Source organism: Trichechus manatus, unplaced genomic scaffold (genome assembly GCF_000243295.1).
Source record: "Trichechus manatus latirostris isolate Lorelei unplaced genomic scaffold, TriManLat1.0 scaffold00057, whole genome shotgun sequence".
Taxonomy (NCBI): Eukaryota; Metazoa; Chordata; class Mammalia; order Sirenia; family Trichechidae; genus Trichechus; species Trichechus manatus.
Genome location: NW_004443993.1, coordinates 8,162,251 through 8,188,792, shown reverse-complemented (window position 1 = coordinate 8,188,792; position 26,542 = coordinate 8,162,251). Strand labels below are relative to the sequence as shown.

Genomic DNA, 26,542 nt, shown 5'->3' with positions numbered 1-26,542 from the left:
TTATCACAATGTTGCTTATTGGTCCAGTTGTGAGGATTTTTGTTTTCTTTATGTTGAGGTGTAATCCATACTGAAGGCTGTAGTCTTCGATCTTCATCAGTAAGTGCTTTAAATCCTCTTCCCTTTCAGTAAGCAAGTAGTAAAAATAGTAACTGATTATGTATATGCATATGTGTGTGCATAAATAATGACCTTTTAACTAATTCTTTGTTGTTGGTTTTTGACTTGTTTCAAGTTTTCTCAGTTAGGAAGTCGTCTACCAGTGTCCTTTCAATGGTGTATATTTTACTTGAATTTTTGATTCTTTGGGTTCGTTCTAGAACCCAGCCACCTGTATTCTGCTGTTTATTAAGATGTTTGACCCAAGGCGAGTTAGAATCTGTGACATAGTTTTGTTCTCTCTCAAGTGAGAACAGGTTGTTTTTGTAATGATCACAAGGTTAGAGCCTAACCTTTCTTTGAAGCCTCTTTGGGTCCCTGGTGGCACAGTGGTTAAGCGTTTGGCTGCTAACCAAAAGGTTGACAGTTCAAATCCACTAGCCGATCCTTGGAAACCCCATGGGGCAGTCTTACCCTGTCCTATAGGGTCACTGTGAGTCGGAATCAACTTGATGGCACCATAATTTGCTTCCCTTTGTATATTGTTGTCATTAGCTGCTTTTGAGTTGACTCTGACTTATGGTTACTCCGTGCACTATGAAATGAAATGGACCATTGTGATTCATAGGACTTTCATGGGCTGATTTTCAGAAGTAGATCACCAAGCCTTTCTTCCTAGTCCATCTTAGTCTGAAAGCTCCACTGAAACCTGTTCAGCATCATAGTGTCGCTCAAGCCTCCACTGATAGATGGAGTGTCTGCACAAGAGGTACGTTGGGCTGGGAATTAAAGCCAGGTCTCCCACTTGGAAGGTGAGAATTCTACCACTGAACCATTGATGCCACCTAACTTTTTGAGTAATCTCCAAAATGTTTTCCATAGAGGCAGTGGCATTTTAAATTGCTACCATTAATAGTAGCCATCATAGTGGATGTGAAGTGATATCTCATTTTTGTTTTTGATTTGCATTTCCCTAATCACCAATGGTTAGGGAAGATTTCAAAGGGTGGCTTGAGAAGACAAAGCATTATAATAAAATATGCAAAGACCTGGAGTTAGAAAAATAAAAGGGAAGAACACGCAAGGCATTTCTCAAGCTGAAAGAATTGAAGAAAAAATTTAAACTTTGAGTTGCAATATTGAAGGATTCTGTGCGCAAAATATTGAACGACACAGGAAGCATCAAAAGAAGGTGGAAGGAATACACGAGTCACTGTGCCATGAAGATTTGGTTGATGTTCAGCCGTTTCAGGAGGTAGCATATGATCAAGAACCATTGGTATTGAAGGAAGGAGCCCAAGTCATGCTGAGAGCTTTGGTGAAAAACAAGGCTCTGGGAATTGACGAATACCAGTTGAGATGTTTCAGCAAATGGATGCAGCGCTGAAGTGCTCATTCATCTATGCCAAGAAATTTGGAAGACAGCTACCTGACCGACTAACTGGAAGAGATCCATATTTGTGCCTATTGCAAAGAAAGGTGATGCAACCGTATGTGGAAATTATAGAACAATATCATTAATATCACACGCAAGTAAAATTATGCTAAAGATAATACAAAAATGGTTACAGCAATACATTGACAGTGAACTGCTAGAAATTCAGGCCAGATTTAGAAGAGGATGTGGAATGAGGGATATCATTTCTGATGTCAGATGGATCTTAGCTGAAAGTAGAGAATACTAGAAACATGTTTACCTGCGTTTTATTGACTATGCAAAGATATTCACCTGTGTGGATCATAACAAATTATGGCTAACATTGCAAAGAATGGGAATTCCAGAGCACTTAATTGTGCTCGTGAGGAACCTGTAATTAGACCAAGAGCAATTGTTCGAACAGAACAAGGGGATCCTGTGTGGTTTAAAGTTAAGAAGGGTGTGTGTCAGGGTTGTATCCTTTCACCATACTTATTCAGTCTGTATGCTGAGCAAATAATCTGAAAATCTGGACTATACAAAGAAGAACACAGCATCAGGATGGAAGGAAGACTCATTAACAACCTTCGATATGCAGATGACACAACCTTGCTTGCTGAAAGTGAAGAGGACTTGAAGCACTTTCTGATGAAGATCAAAGACCACAGGCTTCAGTGTGGATTACACATTAACATAAAGAAAACAAAAATCCTCACAACTGGGCTAGTAGGCAACATCAGGATAAACAGAGAAAAGAGTGAAGTTGTCAAGGATTTCATTTTACTTGGATCCACAATCAGTGCTTACGGAAGCAGCAGTCAAGAAATCAAACGATGCATTGCATCGGGCAGATCTGCTGCAAAACACCTCTTGAAAGTGTTGAAAAGCAAAGATGTCACCTTGACGACTAAGATGGACCTGACCCAAGCCATGGTCTTTTCAGTCACCTCATAGGCATGCGAAAGCTGGACAATGAATAAGGAAGAAGGAAGAAGAATTGATGCCTTTTAATTATGGTGTTGGTAAACAATATTGAATATACATACCGTGGACTGCTAGAAGAACGAAGAAGTCTGTCCTGGCGGAAGTACAGCCAGAATGCTCCTTAGAAGCGAGGATAGTGAGACTTCATCTCAAGTACTTTGGACACGTTATCAGGAGGGACTGGTCCCTGGAGAAGGACATCATGCTTGGTAAAGTAGAGAGTCAGTGAAAGAGTGGAAGACCCTCAATGAGATGGATTGACACAGTGGCTGCAGCAGTGGTTCAAACATAGCAATGATTGTGAGGATGGCGCAGGACTGGTCAGTATTTCATTCTGTTCTACATAGGGTCGCTGTGAGTCGGAATCGATTCCATGGCACCCAATAACAACAACAAATCACTAATGATTTTGAACATCGTCTCGTGTTTATTGGCCATTTGTTTATCTTTGGAGAGACGTCTGTTCAGGTCCTTTGCCCGATTTTTTCTGTGTTGTTTGTCTTTTTGTTGTTGAGTTATAGGAATTATATTTTCTGGATATTAAACTCTTATCCGATATATAAGTCTTAAATATTTTTTCCAATCTGTAGGTTGTATTTTCACTTTCTTGATAAAGTCTTTGATGTGCAAAAGTTTTTAATTTTGATGACCAACTTATCTTTTCTTGCTCATGATTTTGATGTCACATCTAAGAATCTATTGTCAAAAACTAGGTCCTGAAGCACTATCCATACGTTTTAACCCCAAGAGTTTTACAGTTTTAGTTTATATATCCATTAATCCATTCTGAGTTAATTTTCATATATGCTGTGATGTATGGGTCCAACTTCATTCTTTTGCATGTGGAAACCCAGTATTCCCAGCCCCATTTGTTGAAGAGACTTTTTTTTTTTTTTTTAACATTGAATGGATTTTTCACCTTTGTGGGAAATGAATTGATCATAAATGTGTGCGTTTATTCTGGACTGTTAATTCTCTTCCATTGGTCTATATATCTTCCCTTATACCAGAAGCACAGTGTTTGGATTATTGTAGCTTTATAGTACATTTTTTAATAGGGATGTATGAGTTGTCCTACTTTGTTCCTCTTTTTAAGTTTGCATTGGATTGATTCGTGTCTTCTTGTAATTCTATATGAATTTCAGGATTTGATTTTCCATTTCTCCAAAAATGGCTGTTAGAATTTTGATTGGTATTGCAATGAATCGATATATTGACTCCTTAACAATGTTAAATCTTCCAATCCATGAATACAGGATTTCTTCCCATTTATTTAAACAAACAAACAAAAAAAAACCATTTGCCTTTGAGTTGATTTTGACTCACGGAGACCCCATGTGTTTCTGAGTAGAACTGTACTCGATAGGGCTTTCAATAACTAGGACCTTTTAGAAGTAGATCTCCAGGGTTTTTTTCTGAGGCGACTTCAATTTATTAAGGTCTTTTTAATTTCTTTCGTTAATGTTTTATAGTTTTCCATATACAAGTGTTTCACCTTCCTGGTTAAATTTATTTCTAGGTGTTTTTTTTTTTTTTTCTTTTTCTTTAAGATACAATTGTAAACGGAAGGGGTTTCTTGATTTTCTTTTTAAGTTGTTCATTGCTGGTTTATAGAACTGCAGCTGATTTTTGTGTGCTGAACTGTTTCCTACAACTTTGCTGAATTCGTTTATCAGGTCTAGTACTTGTGGATTCTTTGGAATCTTACTATATATGGGATCATATCATCTATGAATAGTTTTGCTAGTGGAATACTGAATAGCAGTGGTATAAGTGAACTTACTGGTCTGTCCTGTTCTTAGGGGGAATGATTTCAGTCGTTCGCCATTGAGTATGGTGTTAGCGTATTGTGGAATTTACCTTCCGTATCTAGTTTGTTGAATGTTTTTTGTCGTGAAAGTGTCCTGGATTTTGTCAAAGGCCTTTTTTGTATTGACTGAGATAATAATGTGATTCTTTTACTCTGTTTCATTGATGTGGTGTATTACATTGTTTAATAAATCCCACTTCATCATGGTGTGGAATTCTTTTAATATGTGTCTTAGTTATCTAGTGCTGCTATAATAGAAATACCACAAGTGGATGGCTTTAGCAAACAGAAATTTATTCTCTGACAGTTTAGGAGGCTAGAAGTCCGAATTCAGGGTGCCAGCTCTAGGGGAAGGCTTTCTCTCTCTGTCAGCTTTGGGGGAAGGTCTTCAATCTTCCCCTGGGCCTAGAGCTTCTCAGAGCAGTCACACCGGGTCCAAAGGACACTCTCCCCTCTTGGTTCTTCATTCTTGGTGGTATGAGGTCCCTCTCCTCTCTGATGGGTTCTCTTTTTTATATCTTGAAAGAGATTGACTCAACATACAACCTAATCCTGTAAATTGAGTCCTGCCTCATAAACATAACTGCCTCTAATCCTGTCTCATTAACGTCATAGAGGTATGATTTACAACACATAGGAAAATCACATCAGATCCCAAAATGGACAACCAACCACACAATACTGGGAATCATGGCCTAGCCAAGTTGACACACATTTTTGGGGGATACAATTCAATCCATAACAATATGCTTTTGGACTCAGTTTACTGGTTATTTTGTTGAGGATTTTCATGTCTTGGTTCGTAAAGGATGTTGATCTGTAGTCTTCTTTTCTCGTGGCTTTTTTTTTCTGGCTTTGGTATCAGGGTATTACAGTGTTACAGAAAGAGTAAGTGTTCCCTCACAATCGTTGCTATGTTTGAGCCCATTGACTTGAACTTAAAACAACAACAATGAAAATGTGTTTCTACCACCTGCCTTCTCTGGCCTCCAGCTGCCACAATCTTCAGTTTTAGGCGGTCTTTGGTGGTGCAGTGGTTAAGAACTCAGGCTGCTAACTAAATAGTCCGCAGTTTGAATCCAGTAGCTGCTGTTTTGAAACCCTGTGGTGTAGTTCTATTCTGTCCTATAGGGTCGCTGTGAGTCGGAATTGACTCAAGAGGAATGGATTTGGTCTGGTTTTATAGTTTGGCTGAAAGCCCCCCATGGCGTCTAACTTTTATTCTATCAGTTTTAGGCCTCCTGAGCAGCATGGAACCAATCCAATCCCTGACCCCCTTGGAACCCACCCAGCTCCCAAACCCCCCTCTCTCAGGCTGGGTCATGGAGACTGGACGGCTGTCCCCCTCAGACTAGAGTTCTGCCTTGTCTGCCGTCCCCCTGCCAGACAAAGGTTCTCTCACCTCCACACTAAGCTACTGTCCTCAGACTAGGGCACGACATTAGAAGGCCTCCCCCAAGGGATGCTGGGCAGGCCTTGCAGAAGTTCCTCCACCTCGGCTCCAAGAGAGCAGTAGAAATTCATGAAGAGTTGGGATTCTTTGGTGCTGTTGAAGTCATCTTGTTTGCTCCAAGTTTGCAAACAACAGAAAGTCATTTCTTCTTTTTACAAACTGCCTAAGTTCCAGCAGGTGTCCCTTAAGGGCTTTGCCGTTTGATACCCCTGGGGACCATTTTTGTAAATACCATCGACACACTAGTCTTTTGTGCATGTCTTGGGTAGTGAGACGTGGCTTCATGGCTACTACCAGCTTTTTGTTGCTCTGGAATTTTCCTTAAGACAACCCTTTTCTGGAAGGAATTGAATATGAATCAAACTTCAGAGAAAGAGGGCTGGCCAGGGCGGGGCCTGGAAGTTGTGCTCCCTCTGCACCCTGCTGGCCTCAGAGCCCTGAGACTGAAGCCTGGCCTTGGGGCTGGGGGAGCAGTGAGCTTCACGAGGGGAGCACGTATGATGGTGATGCCGTGGGAAAAGGTCTAAAACAGCTTGTGTATTTCTCCAGTAGCCTGATCCTTGCGGATTAGTTTGCGATGGGCCCTCATCCTCCCCCTGTCCTGTCACGGCCACCTCAGGCCTCCCAGCTTATCCGCAGCTCTCTGCGGCTGGGAAGAGGGCAGCACCGAGGATCTCCAACCAGTCCTCCCTGCCTGATGACCCCCTCCTGCCCTCTAGCACAGCCTTTCCCCACCACACTCGTTTTGTCTGCCCCCTCTCTCCAGGCTCCTGGCAGGGCATGCTCCACCGTCCGCAATGTGGGTGTGAGAGCTGGGCACTGGTCTTCTCCCTTCCCCCAGGAGAGGGAGGCCACGACAGGGCCATCCTGGAGCCAGGTCAATCAGTCCCCCTCCCCAGCGTGTGCCATGTGTCACCTGTCAGCCTCTTTTCACAGACTTCCATCCCTGGCTCCGGCCAGAGTGGGGGAGCGGCTGATTTGGGTCCTCTTTCTTGGATCCTTCTCGGGCACCTCGCGGCCTCTGCCCTCACCTTGGCCTTTGGCATCCCCTCTCCACCTAGCCCCGGCCATCTCTGGGCTGCGGGGAGCAGCTCCCTGTCTTTCCAGGAAGGCTGAGATACTGGACACCCTCAGACCCATGAGCTGGGGAGGGCGGGAAGGAGATAGCCCTCAGGGCCTGTGTCACAGTTACAGGATGGCTCTGCCCTGGCCCAGGCCCCTCCAGAATTCTCGCTGTCTCCTGGAGTCTGGGTGTCCACCTCTGGACAAGTTCTGCTGGTCACCGGCACTCTACTTCAGAGGTGGCTGTGGGTGCAGGCGTGGGCTTTCGCCACCCTCCAGGCCTTTCTCTGCACACACTGGCCAGCGTGCTCTAGCCGCAGGGGTGCCGGGGGTTCTGGGGTGGCATCTACCTACATTGATAAGCCCGGCACGGACCGGAGGCTGGGAGAGGCTAGCGGGGCCCAGCTGGACCACCGAAGCCAGCCGAGGAGTCGGCGGGTGCAGACCGGGCTGGTAGGCAGGCTGGACAGGGCATCCGTGATGGAATGTTCCTTCCTTCAGTTACAGGCACTAGAACTGCGAGTTCTTGGATGTGGATACCACAGGGGTCTTGTGAAAATGCGGATTTTTATCTTAGGTGGGGCTTGAGATTCTCTCTATCTCACAAACTCCCCAGTTTATGCTGAAAATAACTGTTCTAGAAATAGGATGTGAATTAAAACTAGAGAATGCTGTTAGAGAAATTAATAAAAGGAAGGATAGTGCTTAAAGAGGAGTGACTGGTATACAGATGGGAGAGAGAGAGGGAACATTTACGCTGGGACCAAGAAATAAAAGAGGTGGAGCCAGTTGGGTGGGGTGGTGGGGAGGAAGGAAATGGGAGACTCCTCCTGAAAGCTTGATGATTTTCTGATTTACTGGTTGATCGATTATTATAAGACTGAAAGAGAAGGTGTGCAAGAATTCTCCCAGATTTCTGGAAAGACTGGTAGTGTCATGGCCAAAATAAAATAAAAAACTCAAGGGGAAGAAAGAAATGTCAGTTGTAAAATCAACAGGAAAAATACCGATCACACATTCCGATGCTGTAAATAAAGTGAAAGTTTGAAACAATACGCAGCAGAAGAGTTTCAGCTGCACGTAATTAAAAATCAGTGATACGGGATGAGCTCATTGATTTCAACTCGAGAAATATATTCTCCGTGAAAATTCACCCATGTTGATATCAAATAAAAGTGGGTGGGTTGTTCAACAAAGGGGAATCCCTAACCTCAAGGTGAACCCTTAGCCTAAGCCGTGAACCACGGACGCCCTGGAGGAAGCCAGGTTCATGTGTTCCAGCCTGGGCAGGCCTGGATGCCTGTCATGCTCTGGGATGAGGAATCCCCTCCCTCTGTGACCTTGTTGCCAGAGGAAGAGGCCTGTGGAGCTGCATGAGGAATGCAGGTGTGTGCTCTGGAGGCTGGAGCAGGATCTGCCTTAAGTGCATATGTCCTCAGAGTGGAGCATTGCCTTGAGCCTTTGAGGAGGGCCTGCCCAGGAAAAGAGCTGAAGGCCAAGAACCTGTCACACCTTCCTTACTCAACACTGTGTCCTCCTTCCATTTCAGGTCCCAGATGTGGCTCAGGGAGAGATAGTCCAGTCTAGGCAGCTGGGGACCAAGGACGACCATCTTGCACATCCATGCAATCACAAGTAAGGATTTCAACTGCTCTGACTGGTGTGTGGACCAAACATTATTTATCTGCCTCCAGACTGCCCGGTGGCTCTGCTTCCATTCCCGTCCCTCTTACTGAGTGACTTCTTGGGCTCAGAGAGGACATTCACTTAGCTTCCAGAAGCTGGAGCAAGGACATGGTGAGTACTATAGAGAACTGGGGTATTGTTACTCTAAGAGGTGTAGCTAGGTATGAATTGTTGGGGGACTGTGTGTTCTGGGCCCTGAGGTTCCTCAGTGAGGTAAAGAGGTGGCAGAGAAGGCCAAGGGACTGAGCCCTAAGGGCATCCTGAGGCCCTGCTCTTCTGTCAGTGGACCCTTCCTCTACATATATGTGGGCTTTCAAGCCTTGGATGACTGGGACCACCTTCCTTTTGTGACTCTCAGAGCTGTCACCATGGGGCATTACATCCCCACCCTGGGCCTTGATTTTCTGTGTTGAATGACAGAATGTCCTGAGCAGAGCATGAAGACAGAGCAGCTCTGGCTGGGGAGGCTGAGCCCCAGGTCCTCCAGAGCCATCCTGTCCCATCACTGCACACAGTGTTCTTGGCTTCCCCGAGGCTCTAGAGCCTGTTCTGTGCAGCTCTAACACCGCTGCTCCACCTCTAACATGGTATGATGGGATAGAAAATTGGGGAGTTAGTAGTGGAAGGCCTTGACTGTTAATGGGGTCCTGGTTGGGGCTTGGTTCTCTCATGAATTCACCAGTGAAATGAGGCAGGGGACAGTGAGTCCAGCTGGATCGTGTGTGAGGTCTCCACATCCATCCTTCTTGGAGGGATGCTTTTTCCTTGAGGTTTTCTGGTTCGTGGGAAACATGTTTCCCCAGCCTAAGTCTTTGTCCTCCCGCCCATCTCTGCTAGAGCTGGTATTCAAAAAACCCGTTGCCGTGGAGTCGATTCCGACACATAGCGACCCCATAGGACAGAGTAGAACTGCCCCATAGGATTTCCAAGAAGAGGCTGGTGGATTCGAACTACCTACCTTTTGGTTAGCAGCTGGGCTCTTAACCACTGTGCCACCAGGGCCCCAGAGCTGGTATGAAGTAATTTTCACCTGCTCTCCAAAGTCTTGAATGGGAATCTAAAATAAAAGTATTCTTTTATGCTAGACAAGCTCAACATATGAGCTGGTATATTTAACTTCTTGAGTTTACAGTTTCCGTTGGAAGAAATTACTAGATCGGTTTGTGTTTCTACTGAGAATCTTTCAGTGTAGTGGATATAAATTTCTCAAACACAGAGGAATGCCTACTTTAACTGATGTGAGAGTAAAAATTCAAAAGTAAAACGTTATTTCTCCTATTGTGTTACACAAAAGGTAGCTTGGAGTTTACACTGGCTTTTTAGTTAATAAATTTTCCTGGGGTTTTTCTAACAATGCATAGAGAGCTTTAATCTAAATTCTTATAAAACTCCCTAATACTGTATACGGTTGATCTTTCTTTGTTGTTTTGGCCATATCGCCGCGAACGGACACTTGGATTGCGTCCAGTATTTTGCTCTTACAAAGCTTGCTGTAGTGACTATAAATTGAAATTTCTAAGATCCAAGTATCAAAAGTTTAGACATATAAGCGCCCTGAACTAAGACAAGTTAAATCAAAATGAAGGGGTTTGCGTATCACTTCGTAAAATTGTTATATGAAAGTTACATTTCTTTCACGTTCTGAGCCATTGCTTTAAGCTTTTATTGTCAGTTGTCTCATAAACGAGTATATAAACTGTTTATGTGTAGTTTAAATAACAGGAATCTAAATCCCTGGTAATAAATAGATCTTGTCAGTTTTTATGGCCTCCCAATGTGTCCCACCTTGGTCTCATCTACTTCCTGCCTGGAGATTATTGCTGTCTGCATTGGAGAAGTTTATTATAATTATTTAGTTACTATTGCTGTTACTATAGCTTTGACAGCCAAGTCTTTTTTTTTTGAATAACATTGTTTTTTCAGTGAAGGTTGATACAGCAGTTTAGGTTCCCATTCAACAATTTCTACACAAGTTGTTCAGTGACATTCATTGCATTCTTCACAATTCATGAACATTCTCAATATTTCTGTTTGGTTGTTTCATTAATCTAGTTTCTGTGTCCCCCTTACATTCTCATCTTCGTTTTAAAGTAACTGTTGACCATTTGGTTTCACACAGATGATTTTTTAATGGAGCACAGTACTCAAAGGTGATATACTTTATTTTGTGAGTCAGTCTGTTTTTTAGGTAAAAGGTGACCTCAGGGGCTTGTTTCAGTTCAGGGTTTAAAGAGTATCTCAGGGCAACAGTCCTGGGGAGTCCTACCGTCTCAACTGGTCCAGTTAATCTGTTGTTTTTTTTTTTTTTTTTAGGAATTTGAGATTCTGTTCCACATTTTTCTCCCATTCTATCAGGGTGCATCTCCTTTGGCGCTGATCAGAATGGTGGGTAGTGGTAGCCAGGCACCATCTCATCTAGTTCTTCTGGTATCGTGGTGTATGAGGCCGTGGTTCACGTCGACTGTTAGTTCTGAGTCTTTGGTTTCCTTCTTTCTCTTTTGCTCCAGACGAATAGAGACCAACAGCTGTATCTTAGATGGCCACTCACAAGCTTTTAAGACCCCAGACACTACTCACGAAACTAGGATGTAGAACATAAACTTTATGAACTGTGTTATGCCGGTTGACTGAGATTTCCCACAAGACTATGGTCCTTAATCTTTCAAACCCAGGAAACCAATCCCATGGTGTGTTTGGTTACATCTAAAAAGTATCCATATGTCTTAGCTGTCTAGTGCTGCTATAATAGAAATACCACAAGTGGTTGGCTTTAACAAAGAGAAATTTATTCTCTCACATTCTAGTAGGCTAGAAGTTCAAATTCATGGCATCAGCTCCAGGGGAAGGCTTTTTTTCTCTGTAGGCTCTGGAGGAAGGTCCTTGTCAACAATCTTCCCCTGGTCTAGGAGCTTCTCCGCGCAGGAACCCCAGGTCCAAAGAACACGCTCTGCTCTCGGCGCTGCTTTCTTGGTAATATGAGGTCCCCATGTCTCTCTGCTCGCTTCTCTCTTTTATATCCCGAAAAAGATTGACTTAAGATGCAACCTAATTTTGTAGATTGAGTCCTGCCTCATTAACATAACTGCGCTAATCCCACCTCATTAACATCATAGAGGTAGGATTTACAGCACATGGGAAAATCACATCAGGTGACAAAATGGTGGACAGTCACACAATACTGGAAATCATGGCCTAGTCAATTTGACACACATTTTTGGGGACACAATTGAATCCATAACACTGTAAATGTGACACCCAAGTTTTGATCCATAATCTCTGTGTTGTTTAATTTTGCCTCTTTTGAGCTTTCTATAAATTTAATTATAACTGTGTCTGGGTTCTTCTGTGACTTGTTTTCCTCAGAATGCTTTTGAGTTTCATACACGTTAATGTCTGTAACTCTGGTCTACCCATGTTGGTATATATGCATGCTCTCATTGTATGAATGGGCCGGAATTTCCCTACCCATTGTAGAGTTTACAGGATTTGGGTGATTCATGTATAACTTTTGCTCTTGTAAATATTACTGCTGTTACTCTCTACATTCACTTTCCAAAGTCCAAGAGCTCTTGCACAGTCACTGTCTAGTGAGGGGGAAATTGCCAAGTTGTACACCATAGCCAAGTTCAAATTTACTAAAAGAGCTGAAGCATTTTACAAACTTTCCCTCCCACAAACTATGCATATAGATTTTATTTGTTCCATCTGCTTATCTAATGAAGTAATTTTTGCTCTTCTAATCAGTGTATGAAACAATTCTTACTTTGATTTTATTGTTCCAGTCCCTTACACCTCTCCAGTGCTGAAAAGGCTGCGCGTATTTCCCACTGTTAATTTATATCTTCGTGACTTTTTAGGGCTTCTTTATAAACTTTGGAAAAGGTTCCCCTAGTATATAACTTATCTTTTCACTCATTTTCCCTGCTCTTTGATGAATTGTGAATTTTAATATAGTTGAATTTGTCAGTCTTTTCCCTTATGTCTTAATCTTCTTATTTAAGAGTCCTGTCTCCGTTCTGATGTCGTAAGATCATTTGCTTATAACTTCTAAAAGTATTAAAATTTTACACTCTCATAATTAAAGGTGTTCTACCTGGAATTGATTTTTGCATATGGAGTACATAGGAATGTTGTTGTTGTTAGGTGCTGTCAAGTCGGTTCTGACTCATAGTGACCCTATGCACTACAGAATGAAACACTGCCCAGTCCTGCGCCATGCCCACAATCGTTGTTATGCTTGAGCCCATTGTTGCAGCCACTGTGTCAACCCATCTCGTTGAGGGTCTTCCTGTTTTTTGCTGACCCTGTTCTTTATCAAGCATGATGTCCTCCAGGGACTGATCCCTGACAACTTGTACAAAGTATGTGAAATGTAGTCGCTCTATCCTTGCTTCTAAGGAGTATTCTGGCTGCACTATGAATAGACTATTCTAATTAGATAATTATTTGATAAAAAACAAACCTTTTGCCTTCTACTGATTCCGACTTATGGTGACCCCATGTGTTTCAGAGTAGAACTGCACTCCATAGGATTTTCAGTGTCTGATTTTTCAGAAGAAGATCGCCAGACCCTTCTTCTATGGCAGCTGTACCTTGCCTTCAGCCTCCAACTTTTTGCTTAGTAGCTGAGCACTTAATCGTTTATGTAACTGAGGGACTCCAGTTAGTTGAGTCTCCCCCACATGTTGAAGTGTGAGTGCTTTCTGTCACTGCCTTGCAGTGCTGCTGAGCCATGAGTCAACCTTCCGCAGAGACCGAGGGACTTTCTCATTTTTTTCTGTTGGTCTGTTATGTATGCCTATAATGATACTGTTCTATTATAGCCCCATTTATAAAATAAGTATGTATGAATACGATTTTATATATGATATGTGTGGACAGCCCCAGGCCTCATTCTTTAGAATACCTGGGCTACTTGTGGACATTTGCAATTACATACACAGTTTTGAAGAATTTTTGTGATGTTCAAAAAAATGAAATTGGTTGGAATTTTATGGAAGTGCATTGGAAATAATGATCTATTTGTGGAGAACAGTTGTCTGTGAGCATGCACTATCTTTTCATTTATTTCAAGTCTATTTGGATGTCAGTTAATAATGTTTTATAATTTCCTGATTAGGATCTCTCAGTAATTATACTCCTTTTTTTCCTTAACTTTATTGAAGAATAATTACGTAAAATAAAGTTCATACATTGAAAGTATGCAGACAGTTGTATATTCCTGTGAAACTACCACTGTAATCAAGACAGAAAATTCTCACCACACCCAAATGATTTTTTCCTGCCCTGTTATAGTCCACCCTCCCTCCACACTGACTCCAGGCAATCGCTGATCTGCCATTTGTCATCATGGATCAGCTTGGATTTACATAAATGGAATCATACAGTATGTAGTCTTTCGTCTTTGGCATCTTCCACTCAGCATAATGATTCGTATCCAAGTTGAGGCCTGTATGTGCAGTTCCTTCTTATTGCTGAGGGTATTCCATCTCATAGGCATCCCACGACTTGTTATCCATTCACCTGTCGATGGACTTTTGGGTTCCTTTCAGTTTGGTACTGTTGAATTACACTCCTTTTTGATAGTCACAGTGACCCTATACGGCAGCGTAGCACTGCCCTGTAGGGTTTCCAAGGAGTGCCTCGTGGATTGAACTACCGACGTTTTGGTTAGCAGCCATAGCTCTTAGCCACTGTGCCACCAGGGTTTCCTGATACCTTTTATCTTTACTAAAAATATGTTAATCTTTTTAGAATTAATTTCTCAACTGCTTGGTGTTAGTGTATACAAATGAAATGTTTAAAATAAACCTTACATTGATGTTTATTTTGTAATCTGAATACTCTCAGTCCTGTAATCATCTGTACTGTCTTTGGGAGTTCTGCATACTATATAATTATTTAACCTAAAAATATAGATTGAGGTTTTTTCCCCTTTTTTTTAATCTTTAACATCCTTATTTCTTTACCTTTTTTATTTTTTGGTATATATCAGCTGCAACCTCTAGGATAACATTAAATGAGAATGGAATAATGGGTATTCTTGTTTTTTACCTGCTTTTACTAGAAAAGTGTATGTATGTTCTTTGATGTGCAGTTTTTGCATATGCCCATTTTCATCATTTCTTATGTGGTTATGGCTGTAACCTTCTAACATACCTCCCAGCTTTTACATCTGCCCCCACACGGCTTCTTTAAATTCTTTAAGAGCTGTCATATCATTTTCCATCTCTGATCAAAGGCATAAAATTGCTCTGTGTTTCACTCAGATGAGAAGCCAGCACATTGCCTAGAACATGATGTATGTCCATCGGCTCCAGTCCCCTCTCCAAACTCCTCTGCTGTTGCTCTCCAGCATCTCACCCTGCTCGGGTCACGCTGGGGCCTGGGTCTCCTTAAAACAACCAGGCACACTCCCACCTGTTGGCCTGTGCTTTGGCGTTTCCTCCTCCTGGAACAGTCTCTTCTCAGCTCTTCCTTGGGTCATTCCTTTGTATCTTTCGTGTCTTAGTTTTGATTGTTGTTTTCAATTAATTAGGCTTTTGAGTCACAGGGCAAATGACTGCCCCCCAAACTGGGGGGACACGTAGGCTCTCTGCTCCTGGGCTTCTGCTCTGGAATGATTGCCCATGTGTCTCTCCTGGGCAGGCCCTCACCCGTGCTTCTCTGCTTCCCTTCCCCACTGTAGTGAGACAGGAAGCTGGATGGCGCTGAGGGTGGGTACTTCACTACCCCAGGTCTGTTGTTGTTAGGTGCCATTGAGTTGGTTCCGACTCACAGTGACCCTATAGTCTCGGGTAAAATAGTTTCCCTTGAGAGCAGGCCTTGTGAAGGACACAATGCTCTGGGCAGGTTTCCAGATGGCTGCTTTTCCTCCGGCCCCTACTGGCTGCACAAGGGAATTTTTCTCTGATCCTCACACCGAGGACCTGGCAGCGTTCACAGAAGTAAAACTCACAAATTTTGTGGGTCCCCCTAAGATAGCCCCTAGCATGTTTAACCCTGGAGCTTGTCCACACCAAGCCTGCAGCAATTCCTCAGTGACACTTTACGACTTCCTTCTATGGTCTTGATCCTGGTGGTGGGTTCTGCTCCTGGGCTCCTTCTCTGGAATGATTCTCTGGATCTGCCTGTGTGTCCGTCCACGTTTGGGGGCAGCCATTTGCCCTGTGACCTCAGTACTCTGAGTCTAGTACATTCAACTTTTTCTTGAGGATGGGAGTGATGACTTCTACGCTCTTTACATTTCCGGCCAACACGTGAAAGTCTTCGTTTGTGTTTTGTGTCATAACTATTGACTGTTTTCTTTTCCTTTCTTGATAGTATTTATCCATGCTGCTTTTATTTTTCCAGTGCCCCAGTTCACATGCTTACCGTTTGCTAATGACCTTTCCATTTTGAGAATAACCAGTGCATCTTCCCTGTCCCAGCCATGAAGGTCAGTGGCACTCTTTGACTCCTGTGCCTCTCCGCTGGGGGTTGTTGAAGTCCACGAGCATCTGAAATCTACATGAGTGTTTGCAAAATCATCACAGAGCGCTTCCAAGGTTTTAGAATTGAAAGTACGATTTTTTTCTTCTTACCAAGCCAGGTTTCAGTGGCTAGTGTTTCCTAAAACGATTATTTTGCTTTTCCCTGCGCTAACTCACTAAAGATAAATATGCCATGGTACCTCTTATCTCCTGACTATGCTGCCTTTTTCATACAGCTTAACACTGCGCGAGATCATGTTGTTGTTAGTTGCTGTGGAGTCAATTCCGACCCGTAGCGACCCCATATGTGCAGAGTAGAACTGCTCCATGGAGTTTTCAAGGCTGTGACTTCTTGGAGCAGATTGCCAGGACTGACTTCCAAGGAACCTCTGGGTGGCTTTGAACTGCCAGCCTTTTGGCTAGCGGTCAAACACTTAACTAGTTGTGGCACCCAGGAAACTTGGCATTCTATTTCATTTATTTACTGACCCCACCCAGAAAAGTTATGATCCAGGTGCATCTGGGTAGTTTGTTTCGCTCAGTGCTGTATCTCCTTTGCCCATGTGAAGTAGGCTCTGTGTCAGTATTACCTAAATCAGTTTTAATAAATGGAAGAGCCAGATGTAAGGGCCTGGAGGGAAGCAGTCTTGCCTGAGACACAGGGCTCTGCCAGGAGGAGCTCCAGGTTATCTGAACTGAATAGGGTGTTTGTCTCCTCTCGCTACTATCTAGCGGCTCTAGGTCATCCAGGTAACTGAGGATTAACAGCCAGAATAACAAGCACACTGCAGGCATATGAACAGAAGTGTAGTCGTCAGGAATTTAGTCTCTTAAGCACGTTGACCTGCATTCTGACCCTGGCTCAGCAGCATACCATTTGGGCAATGTGGAGCATGTGATTGATTGTAGCTTTCTCCAGCTATAACCTGTTGGAAGCAGTATCTGCTTAGGAGAAGCATAGGGAATAAATGAGCTGGTGTGCCAAAAGCTTTTCGCAAATCCCTTCAAATGCATAGTTGCTCAATAAAAGCAGCATTTTATCATGAATATATTGTAGAAATGGAAGTGAGGGTTTTCGATGACCTGAAATATGTAGCCTGGCCCACCACAGTGAGGAGGCTTTTGAATGTGGCCCTGGATCAAAATTTGCTGTGACACTGTCATACCAGAAGTGATTAGAGATGACCTTGAGAGGTCACTTCACCCTGTAGCCTGTCTATTCTACAGCTACTCGGCTCTTGAGTAAAATGTTAGCATTGGGAGTGCAGTGTGGCCATCTTTTGTGGCCTCACTACATGCCCAGAGGACACCGAGAGGATGTCAGTGGTCAGAATTTGGGTAGTCATGCTTGTGTGCCTTCAGGGCTGCAGATGTGAGAACATTTTGGAGTGGGGCATCTAGAGGGTTAGTGTGTAATTCTCTGTTTCCTAGGTGGCATGAGGAGTTAACAGCTAAATCCCCTGCACGTCAGTGAACTTACTAGAAAATATGAATCTTAACCTCTTGTTGATGGTCAGCAAACCCAAGGGCATGCTATTCTGGTTCTTCAGAGATCGGGCTCTTTGGCATCTTATAACATTAGCATGTGTTGTGTGGGTATCGGTGTCTTTGTTGAGGGGAACAGTCACTAATAATTGTTGTACGCTAAGTAGCTTTGGGTCTCAGGGTTTGAAAATAGTAATGGTACCTGGATTCTCTTGTTTCCTGTCTCTCACCTGAGCTCCATTTACCTTTTCAATACCCTTGCCTCTCTCCATGAAGGGACAGAGTGCGTGACAGTGCAACCGTAGCGTTATTGAAAAGTCAGTGACAGACATATTAAAATTCGTAATTCCCCAAAATAACATTTTCTTTTTAGCAGGTCAGCAGGTGGTCCTGTCAGCTGTGGATCACCTGGAGTTCTTTAAGAAAATATAAGGAACTCAGGGCCTTGGGTTGCCATTTTGTTCGTGCAGGCCCCTGGGCCTCCCATGGCTGATGAGGGGCCAAAGGAAGAACAGCCAGTCCTACAGTGTTGCCAGTTGTTAACATCTCATCCTGGTTTCACCCTATGCTTCATGTTTTGTTAAGTATTCTGGTGGGTCCTGTGTGTAAAGAGGTGAAATTTTTTAACCCCCACGGGGTTGAGATGATCTGAATGTGGAAACAAGTCTTCACTGTAGAGCATTTCTCTAATTTATGCTGTGTGTTTTGACTGTTCTAGACCATAAAGATAGAGAGGAATGAGACTGGAATTGATCACAGTCAAACTGTGGAGAGAGAAATTCATTGTGGTGGAAGTACTGTTAAGTCTGTGAGACAGGATGCAATGCGTGATGAAGTGAATGTAGACGGTGAAGGGATGAGGCTGATGCTAAACCCTAGAGTAGACCTTAGTAGAACACAGAGCCCCGTGTCACACCCCCATGAAATCTCAGTTCCCAGGACTGTCAGCCTCACCCTTCCTTTCACACACATTGGAGTATGTGGTACCTTGCTGAACCAGAATATGTGGAATGTTTTAGGACTCAGTGGCTGTTGAGGATGTGGCTGTGGACTTTACCCAGGAAGAGTGGGCATTGCTGGATCTTTCTCAGAGGCAACTCTACAGAGATGTGATGATGGAAACCTTCAGAAACCTGGCCTCAGTAGGTATGGATGGCTTCCTTTTCCTTTAAGTTTATTCTTTAGTGACCAAATGTGTCATACTTATTGACGTTACTCCAGTATGTGGGTTGAAGAGCAGGAATACATCGTTAAATAAGACAAGAATGATCATTTGCTCTCTGGAGCACAAATATCCTGGCTTCCCCATGAATACAAAGCTCTGTGTATTAAACTGACTTCTCATTTCAATTATGGTTAAAAGCCTTAAGGCTCTTGGAATGTCGAAAGTTGGAGCATTGATTTCAGGGGTTTCTTTGATGCACAGAGAGAATCTTTGTGGTCTGGGACCTTGTAAACAGTCTTACTGTGTTTATTACAAGTTTGCCATGATTATTTTGCTGCAAATAAATTCATACCTGCCCATCACCAGAGACCCCGAGGGCCAAAGTATTGGCTCAGTGTCAGGGAAGTGTTCATTGCTCTTCCCTGTCTTCTCACGTGGTATGCCTTTCTCCATGAGCACCATGTCAGCTGCACGCATGTGTTCTCCCAGAGTAGCAAGGAAAGTGCAGATAGCACTCATCCAGGACCACTGTGTCGGGGGTACCAGGAGGCAAGAATCCTTTGATGGACCAGTTCTGGATGGAGGGAATGAGATTTGAATAAATTAGTTAGAAAAAGTCTCTTTTGGGTTGAGGAGCGTGTACTTCACAGATACCTGAGCTTGATTTTCTGACTTCGTCAATCCTAACACACCTGTGTTCATGGAGAAAGACCGTCCCTTTTTCCTCTTTTAATGTTCTACGTGCAGTGTGTCCAATACCTTTCTACTTTGCTTTTCTAATTATACCCTACCAATGTCACTGTCACTCCCAATCTTCATGGAAGTATTGCCTAGTAACTTGCTTTCTGACCATTGCCCAAGTACTGAAACAGCAAAATGTGTCAAAGTCTGCTTCCTCACAGCTACCTTTTTCCTCTGAGTAATTCCTTTCCTTTTTGTTTCATATTGTGAACCTCACCTTAAATCATTGGGTCAGTTTCTCGAAACCTTAGTGATGGAGGAAAGCTATCCAGTGAAAATATAATAGTACGATTCACGAAAAATGACACGTGGTTCTCCATGGTAGGAGAAATCTGCGAATTGCATGGCAGTGAAGATCAGGATACCAACCGGAACACACATGTGAGGTGAGTGTCATTCACTCGAGAAGCAGCAGTGATGCTTCAGAAGAGAATATTAAGAAGGTATCATGGTGTTAAAATATTTATGTATATATAAGGAGTCCAGGTGGGCACAAATGGTTAAGCACTCTACAGCTAATGAAAAGATTGGCAGTTCAAACCTACCCAGTGGTTCTGTGGGAGAAATACCTGGCAGTCTGCTTCCCTAATAATTACAGCCAAGAAAACCTTATGGGGCAGTTCTACTCTCTCACATGGGATTACTTGGAGCTGGAATCTACTCGACAGCATCTAACAACTATATACATCTATATGTATGCATGCATGTGTGTGTAAACACACACACACACACACACACACACACACACACACACATGCGTATATGTATTCTTGTTTTTTGTTGTTAGGTGCCACTGAGTAGGTTCAGACTCATAGTGACCGTACGTGCAACAGAACGAAACACTGCCCAGTCCTGCAGCATCTTCACAGTCATTGCTGTGTTGTTGCAGCCACTGTGTCAAGCCATCTCATTGAGGGTCTTCCTCGTTTTTGCTGACCCTCTGCTTTACCAAGCATGATGTCCTTCTCTAGGGACTGGTCTCCTGATAACATGTCCAAAGTACCTGAGACGAAGTCTTGCCATCCTTGTTTCTAAGGAACATTCTGGCTGTAGTTCTTCCAAGACAGATTTGTTTGTTCTTCTGGCAGTCAATGGTATATTCAATATTCTTTACCAACACCATAATTCAAAGACATCAATTCTTTTGTCTTCTTTATTCATTGTCCAGCTTTTGCATGCATATGAGATGATTGAAAATACCATGACTTGGGTCAGGTACACCTTAGTCCTCAAAGTGACATCTTTGCTTTTTAACACGTCAGAGAGGTCTTTTGCAGCAGATTTGCCCAGTTCAGTACATCATTTGATTTTTTGACTGCTGGTTCCATGGGCATTGATTGTGGATCCAAGTAAAATGAAATCCTTGACAACTTCAGTATTTTCTCAGTTTATCATGATATTGCTTATTGATCCAGTTGCGAGGATTTTTGTTTTCTTTATGTTGAGGTGTAATCCATACTGAAGGCTGTAGTGTTTGAGCCTCATCAGTAAGTGCTTCAAGTCCTCTTCCCCTTCAGCAAGTAAGGTTGTGTCATCTATGTATTGCAGGTTGTTATTGAGTCTTCCTCCAGTCCTGAGCCATGTTCTTCTTTGTATAGTCCAGCTTCTCCGATTACTTGTTCAGCATACAGATTGAATAAGTATGGTGAAAGGATACAACCTTGACACACACCTTTCCTGATTTTCAGCCACGCAGTGTCCCCTTGTTCTGTTTGAATGACTGCCTCTTGGTCTATGTACAGGTGTCTCATGAGCACAATTAAGTGTTCTGGAATTCTCATTCTTTGCAGTGTTATCCACAATTTGTTATGATTCACACGGTAGTTATCTTTGTATAGTCAGCAAAACACAGGTAAACACCTTTCTGGTATTGTCTGCTTTTAGCCAAGATCCATCTGACATCAGCAGTGATCCCCCTGGTTCCACCTCCTCTTCTGAATCTGGCTTGAACTTCTGCTGGTTCCCTGTTTATATATTGCTGTAACCATTTTTTAATTATCTTCAGCAGAATTTTACGTGTGATATTAATGATATTGTTCAATAATGTCCACATTTGGAAATCACCTTTATCTTTGGAATGGGCACAGATATGGATCTCTTCCAGTTGGTTGGTCAGGTAGCTGTCTTCCAAATTTCTTGGCATAGGTGAGTGAGCACTTCCAGCGCTGCATCAGTTTGCTGAAACATCTCAATTGGTATTCCCTCAATTCCTGGAGCCTTGTTTTTCAGCAGTGCCTTCAGGGCGACTTGGACTTCTTCCTTCAGTACCATCAGTTCTTGATCGTATACTACGTCCTGAAATGGTTGAATGTCTACCAATTCTTTTTGGTAGAGTGACTCTGTGTATTCCTTTCATCTTCTTTTGATGCTTCGTATGTTGTTCGATATTTTCCCCATGGAATCCTTCAGTACTGCAACTTGAAGCTTGAATTTTTTCTTCAGTTCTTTCAGCCTGAGAAATGCCAAGCCTGTCCTTCTCTTTTGGTTTTCTGTCTCCACATCTTTGCACATTATAATGCTTCATTTTGTTATCTCAAGCAGCCCCCCCCGCCCCGAAATCTTCTGTTCAGCTCTTTTACTTCATCATTTATTCCATTTGCTTTAGCTATTCTACATTTGAGAGCAAGTGTCAGAGTCTCTTCTGACATTCATTTTTGTCTTTTCTATCTTTTTAATGACCTTGTGCCTTCGTCATATATGATGTCCTTGATGTCATTCCACAACTTGTCTGGTCTTTGGTCACTGTATCAAGTCTGTTTTTTGAGATGGTCTCTAAATTCTGGTGAGATATACTTACGGTTGTATTTTGGCTCTTGTGGACTTGTTCTAATTTTCTTCAGCTTCAACTTTAACTTGCATATGAGTAATTGATTGTCTGTTCCACACTTGGCCTCTGGCCTTTTTCTGTTCGATGATATTCAGCTTCTCCATCGTCTCTTTCCACAGATGTAGTCGATTTAATTCCTATGTATTCCCTCTGGCAAGGTCCACGTGTATAGTTACCGTTTATGTTGTTGAAAAAAGATATTTGCAATGAAGAAGTAATTGGTCCTGCAGAATTCTATTATGTGATCTCCGGCCTAGTTTCTATCACCAAGGCTGTATTTTCCAACTGCCAATCCTTTTTCTTTGTTCCCAATCGCTGGTAATTAGCAATGCATCTTCACTGCATATTTGATCAATTTCAAACTGTGCAATTATGTAAAAATTTTCAATTTCTTCATATTTGGCATCAATGGTATGTTAATTTGAATACTAATTGTATCAACGGGTTTTTCTTATATGCATATGGGTATTATCACTGACAGCATAGTGCTGCAGGGTAGATCTTGAAATGTTCTTTTTGATGAATGCAATGCCATTCTTCAATTTGTCATTCCTGATGTAGTATGCCATATGATTGTCCGATTCAGAATGACCAATGCCAGTTCATTTCAGGTCACTAATGCCTAGGATATCAATCTTTATGTGTACCATTTCATTATTGACAACTTCAGTTTTCTTAGAGTCATACCTCATATATTCTACATTCTGATTATTAATGTTTGCAGCTGTTTCTTCTCATTTTGAGTTTTGCCACATTAGCAAATGAAGGTCCTGAAAGCTTGACTCTATCCATGTCATTAAGGTCAGCTCTACTTTGAGGATGCAGCTCTTCCCTAGTCATCTTTTGAGTGCCTTTCAACCTGAGGGTCTCATCTTCTGGCACTATATCAGTGTTCCGCTGCTATTCATAAGGTTTTTACTGGCTAATTCTTTTCAGAAGTAGGCTTCCAGGTCCATCTTCCTTGTCTGTCTTAGTCTGGAAGTGCAACTGAAACCTGTCCGCCATGGGTGACCCTGCTGGTATTAGAAATACTGGTGGCATAGCTTCCAGCATCACAGCAACATGCAAGCCACCACAGTCTGACAAACTGACAGATGAGGCATGAGATGTCTGTGTGTGTATATAAAAAAATGCATATATATATGTGTCTTTGAATATATATATGTTTTGTAAACCTGTTGTCGATAATTCAATTCCGACTCATAGCAACTCTGTAGGACAGAGTAGAACTGCCCCATAGTGTTTCCCAAGCTGTAATCTTTATGGATTCAGACTGCCACGTCTTTCTTCCTTGGAGCCCCTGGTGGTTTGAATCACTGACATTTCATTTAGCAGCCGACCACTTAACCACTGCACCACCAGGTTCCTATTTATGTGTGTTTATCTCAAAGCCATTGCCATTGAGCCTGTTCTGACTCACGGCAGTGCTGCTAGGTGGGTTTGAACCCACCAACCTTTAGGGTCTAGTAGAGCACAAACCTTTTGTGCCATTTAGGTATCTTACGTATGTATATAAAACCAGCTCTAAATGTTGTGTTCACAGAACTTTCACAGTACAATATTTTCATAAATGTAAGTCAGATCGAATATTTGAAATGTGTTTCACTTACATACAATTACCAGCAGGACCCATATTTTAGAAACACAATCAAAATAATGGTAGCATCTCTTCCAGATTATTTAATCTATGACACATGAGACACTTTAAGGCAAAAAACATGTTTACTGTGCATGGTAGTGGTGAAATGGTAACAAATTTATATCCAACAGCATGCTGCCTATTTTTAACAGAAGGTATATGGTAGAGAACCTCTGTGTAAGTAATGAAGACCATCAGTGTGGAGAGACCTTCAGCCGGATTCCAAATGTTTCTGTGCTGAAAAGAACTTCTATGGATGGATATCCTACTGAATGCCTTGAGTGTGGAAAATCCTGGATGGATCATTCATCACTTAAGCATCATATCAGATCTCACTCTGGATGCAATGCTTATCAGTGTAAGGAATGTGGAGGAGCCTGCAGTTGTTCTTCTTACCTCAACACTCCTGTGAGAACTCTTACAGGAGAGAAACCCTATGAATGTAAGGAATGTGGGAAAGCCTTTAGTTGGCCATCACACCTCACTTCACATGTAAGAACTCACAGTGGAGAGAGGCCTTATATATGTAAGGAATGTGGCAAAGCCTTTCGTCATTCTTCAAGCCTCACTAAGCATCTAAGAACTCACAGTGGAGAGAGGCCTTGTGAATGTAAGGAATGTGGCAAAGCTTTTAATCGGTCATCCTACCTCACTACACATATACGAACTCACAGTGGAGAGAGGCCTTATGAATGTAAGGAATGTGGCAAAGCCTTTCGTCATTCTTCAAGCCTCACTAAACATATAAGAACTCACAGTGGAGAGAAGCCTTATGAATGTGAGGAGTGTGGCAAAACTTTCAATCTGTCATCACACCTCACTTCACATGTAAGAACTCACAGTGGAGAGAGGCCTTATATATGTAAGGAATGTGGCAAAGCTTTTCGTCATTCTTCAAGCCTTACTAGACACATAAGAACTCACAGTGGATTGAGGCCTTATGAATGTAAGGAGTGTGGAAAAGCCTTTAGTCAATCCTCACACCTCACTATACATACAAGAACTCACAGTGGAGAGAGGCCTTATATATGTGAGGAATGTGGGAAAGCCTTTCGTCATTCTTTAAGCCTCACTATTCATATAAGAACTCACAGTGGAGAGAGGCCTTATGAATGTAAGGAGTGTGGGAAAGCCTTTCATCAGTCCTCAAACCTCATTGAACATGTAAGAACTCACAGTGGAGAGAGGCCTTATGAATGTAAGGAATGTGGGAAAGCCTTTAGTCATGCCACATCCCTCACTGAACATGTAAGAACTCACAGTGGAGAGAGGCCTTATGAATGTAAGGAGTGTGGGAAAGTCTTTAGTCAGGCCTCACACCTTACTATACATGTAAGAACTCACAGTGGAGAGAGGCCTTATATATGTAAGGAATGTGGCAAAGCCTTTCATCATTCTTCAAGCCTCACTAGACATATAAGAACTCACAGTGGAGAGAAGCCTTATGAAGGTAAGGAACGTGATAAAGCCTTTAGTTGTTCCTCAGACTTCACTGCACATATAAGAACTCATGGTGGAGAGAGGCCTTAAGTAAGGAATGTGGGAAAGTCTTCAGTCATTCCCCAGTAGTTACTGAACATAAATAACCTCACAGTGGGAGAGACTTTATGAATGTAAGGAATGTGGGAAAGCCATTAGTTATTCCTGATCCTGCACTGAATACATAAATCATTCTGGAGAGAAACATTTTGAATATATGTGTTGTGGATTGAATTGTGTTCCTTCCTGAATACGTGTGGTAAATCTTAACCTTTATGCCTGTGGTTATAATCCTATTTAGGAATGAGTTTTCTGTTAAGTTAATGAGGCAGGATTAGTATAGGGTATGTCTTGAGTTAATCTCTTAGAAGAGACAAAAAAGAGCAGATTCGGCAAGCAGAGATGGGGAAAGACGCATGCCAAGCCACATGAAGATCATCAAGGAACCAAGAAATAAGGGCCTTCCCCCAGAGCTGACAGAAAGCCTCCCCCTAGAGCCGGCATCCTGAATTCAGACTTCTAGCCTCCTAAACTGAGAAAATAAATTTCTATTTGTGAAAGCCGCCCACTTGTGGTATTTCTGTTATAGCAGCACTTGATAACTAAGTTAGTACAGAATGTGGGAAATTATTTTGTGAATCCTCAGACCTCATTAATTATATAAAAATTCACAGTGGAGAGAGACTTTATACATATAAGGAATGTGGGAAAGTCTTCAGATGTCCCTTATTCTTTGAAACACAGCTGAGAAGGATACTGGAGAGAAACAATTTACGTTTAAGTAAGGTTGGATAGTTTTAATCTCTTATTTTTTGTCTACCTGAAAGACGATACATGGTAGAGAAACCATGTAAGTGTAAGGAATGTAGGAAAGTTTTTGTTTTCCTCTCCGTATTTTCAAAGACATTCTAATTTACACATATGGGAAAGCCTTCCCTACACATACGAAATTTGAGTAGTGGCATTGGAGAGACATTATGTAAATGTAAGGTTCCTGGGAGCCTCTACAGGTCTTTTTCAATTCTTAGACAATGTGTCAGATATTGCACTGTGGGTAGATCCTATGAATGTAAAAGATGATGGAACCCTTCAGTGTCCGTCTTCCCTCAGGATGCCAATGAGGTCTCACACCCTCCTGTGACTATAAGTGTTGTGCAAAGCTTTCATTCACATCATTTCCACTTTTGTGCGCAAGGAAATTCATAACGGGAGAAATCTTATTA

At 42.4% G+C, this 26,542-nt stretch overlaps 1 protein-coding gene across 2 annotated transcripts in view; it reads left to right on the top strand.

Annotated features, from left to right (window-relative positions):
* LOC101347258 (zinc finger protein 699-like) overlaps positions 1 to 25,713 on the top strand; it is a 31,583-nt gene extending 5,870 nt beyond the window's left edge. The window contains exons 2-5 of one of the 2 annotated variants that reach the window (XM_023733256.1): positions 8,375 to 8,460; positions 18,488 to 18,614; positions 19,610 to 19,760; positions 23,972 to 25,713. In XM_023733256.1, coding sequence (XP_023589024.1) covers positions 8,449 to 8,460; positions 18,488 to 18,614; positions 19,610 to 19,760; positions 23,972 to 25,370 — 1,689 coding nt within the window. In that variant the 5' untranslated portion in view covers positions 8,375 to 8,448 and the 3' untranslated portion in view covers positions 25,371 to 25,713. The other variant, XR_002824456.1, reaches the window with a different exon arrangement.
* The last annotated feature ends 829 nt before the right edge of the window (positions 25,714 to 26,542 follow it).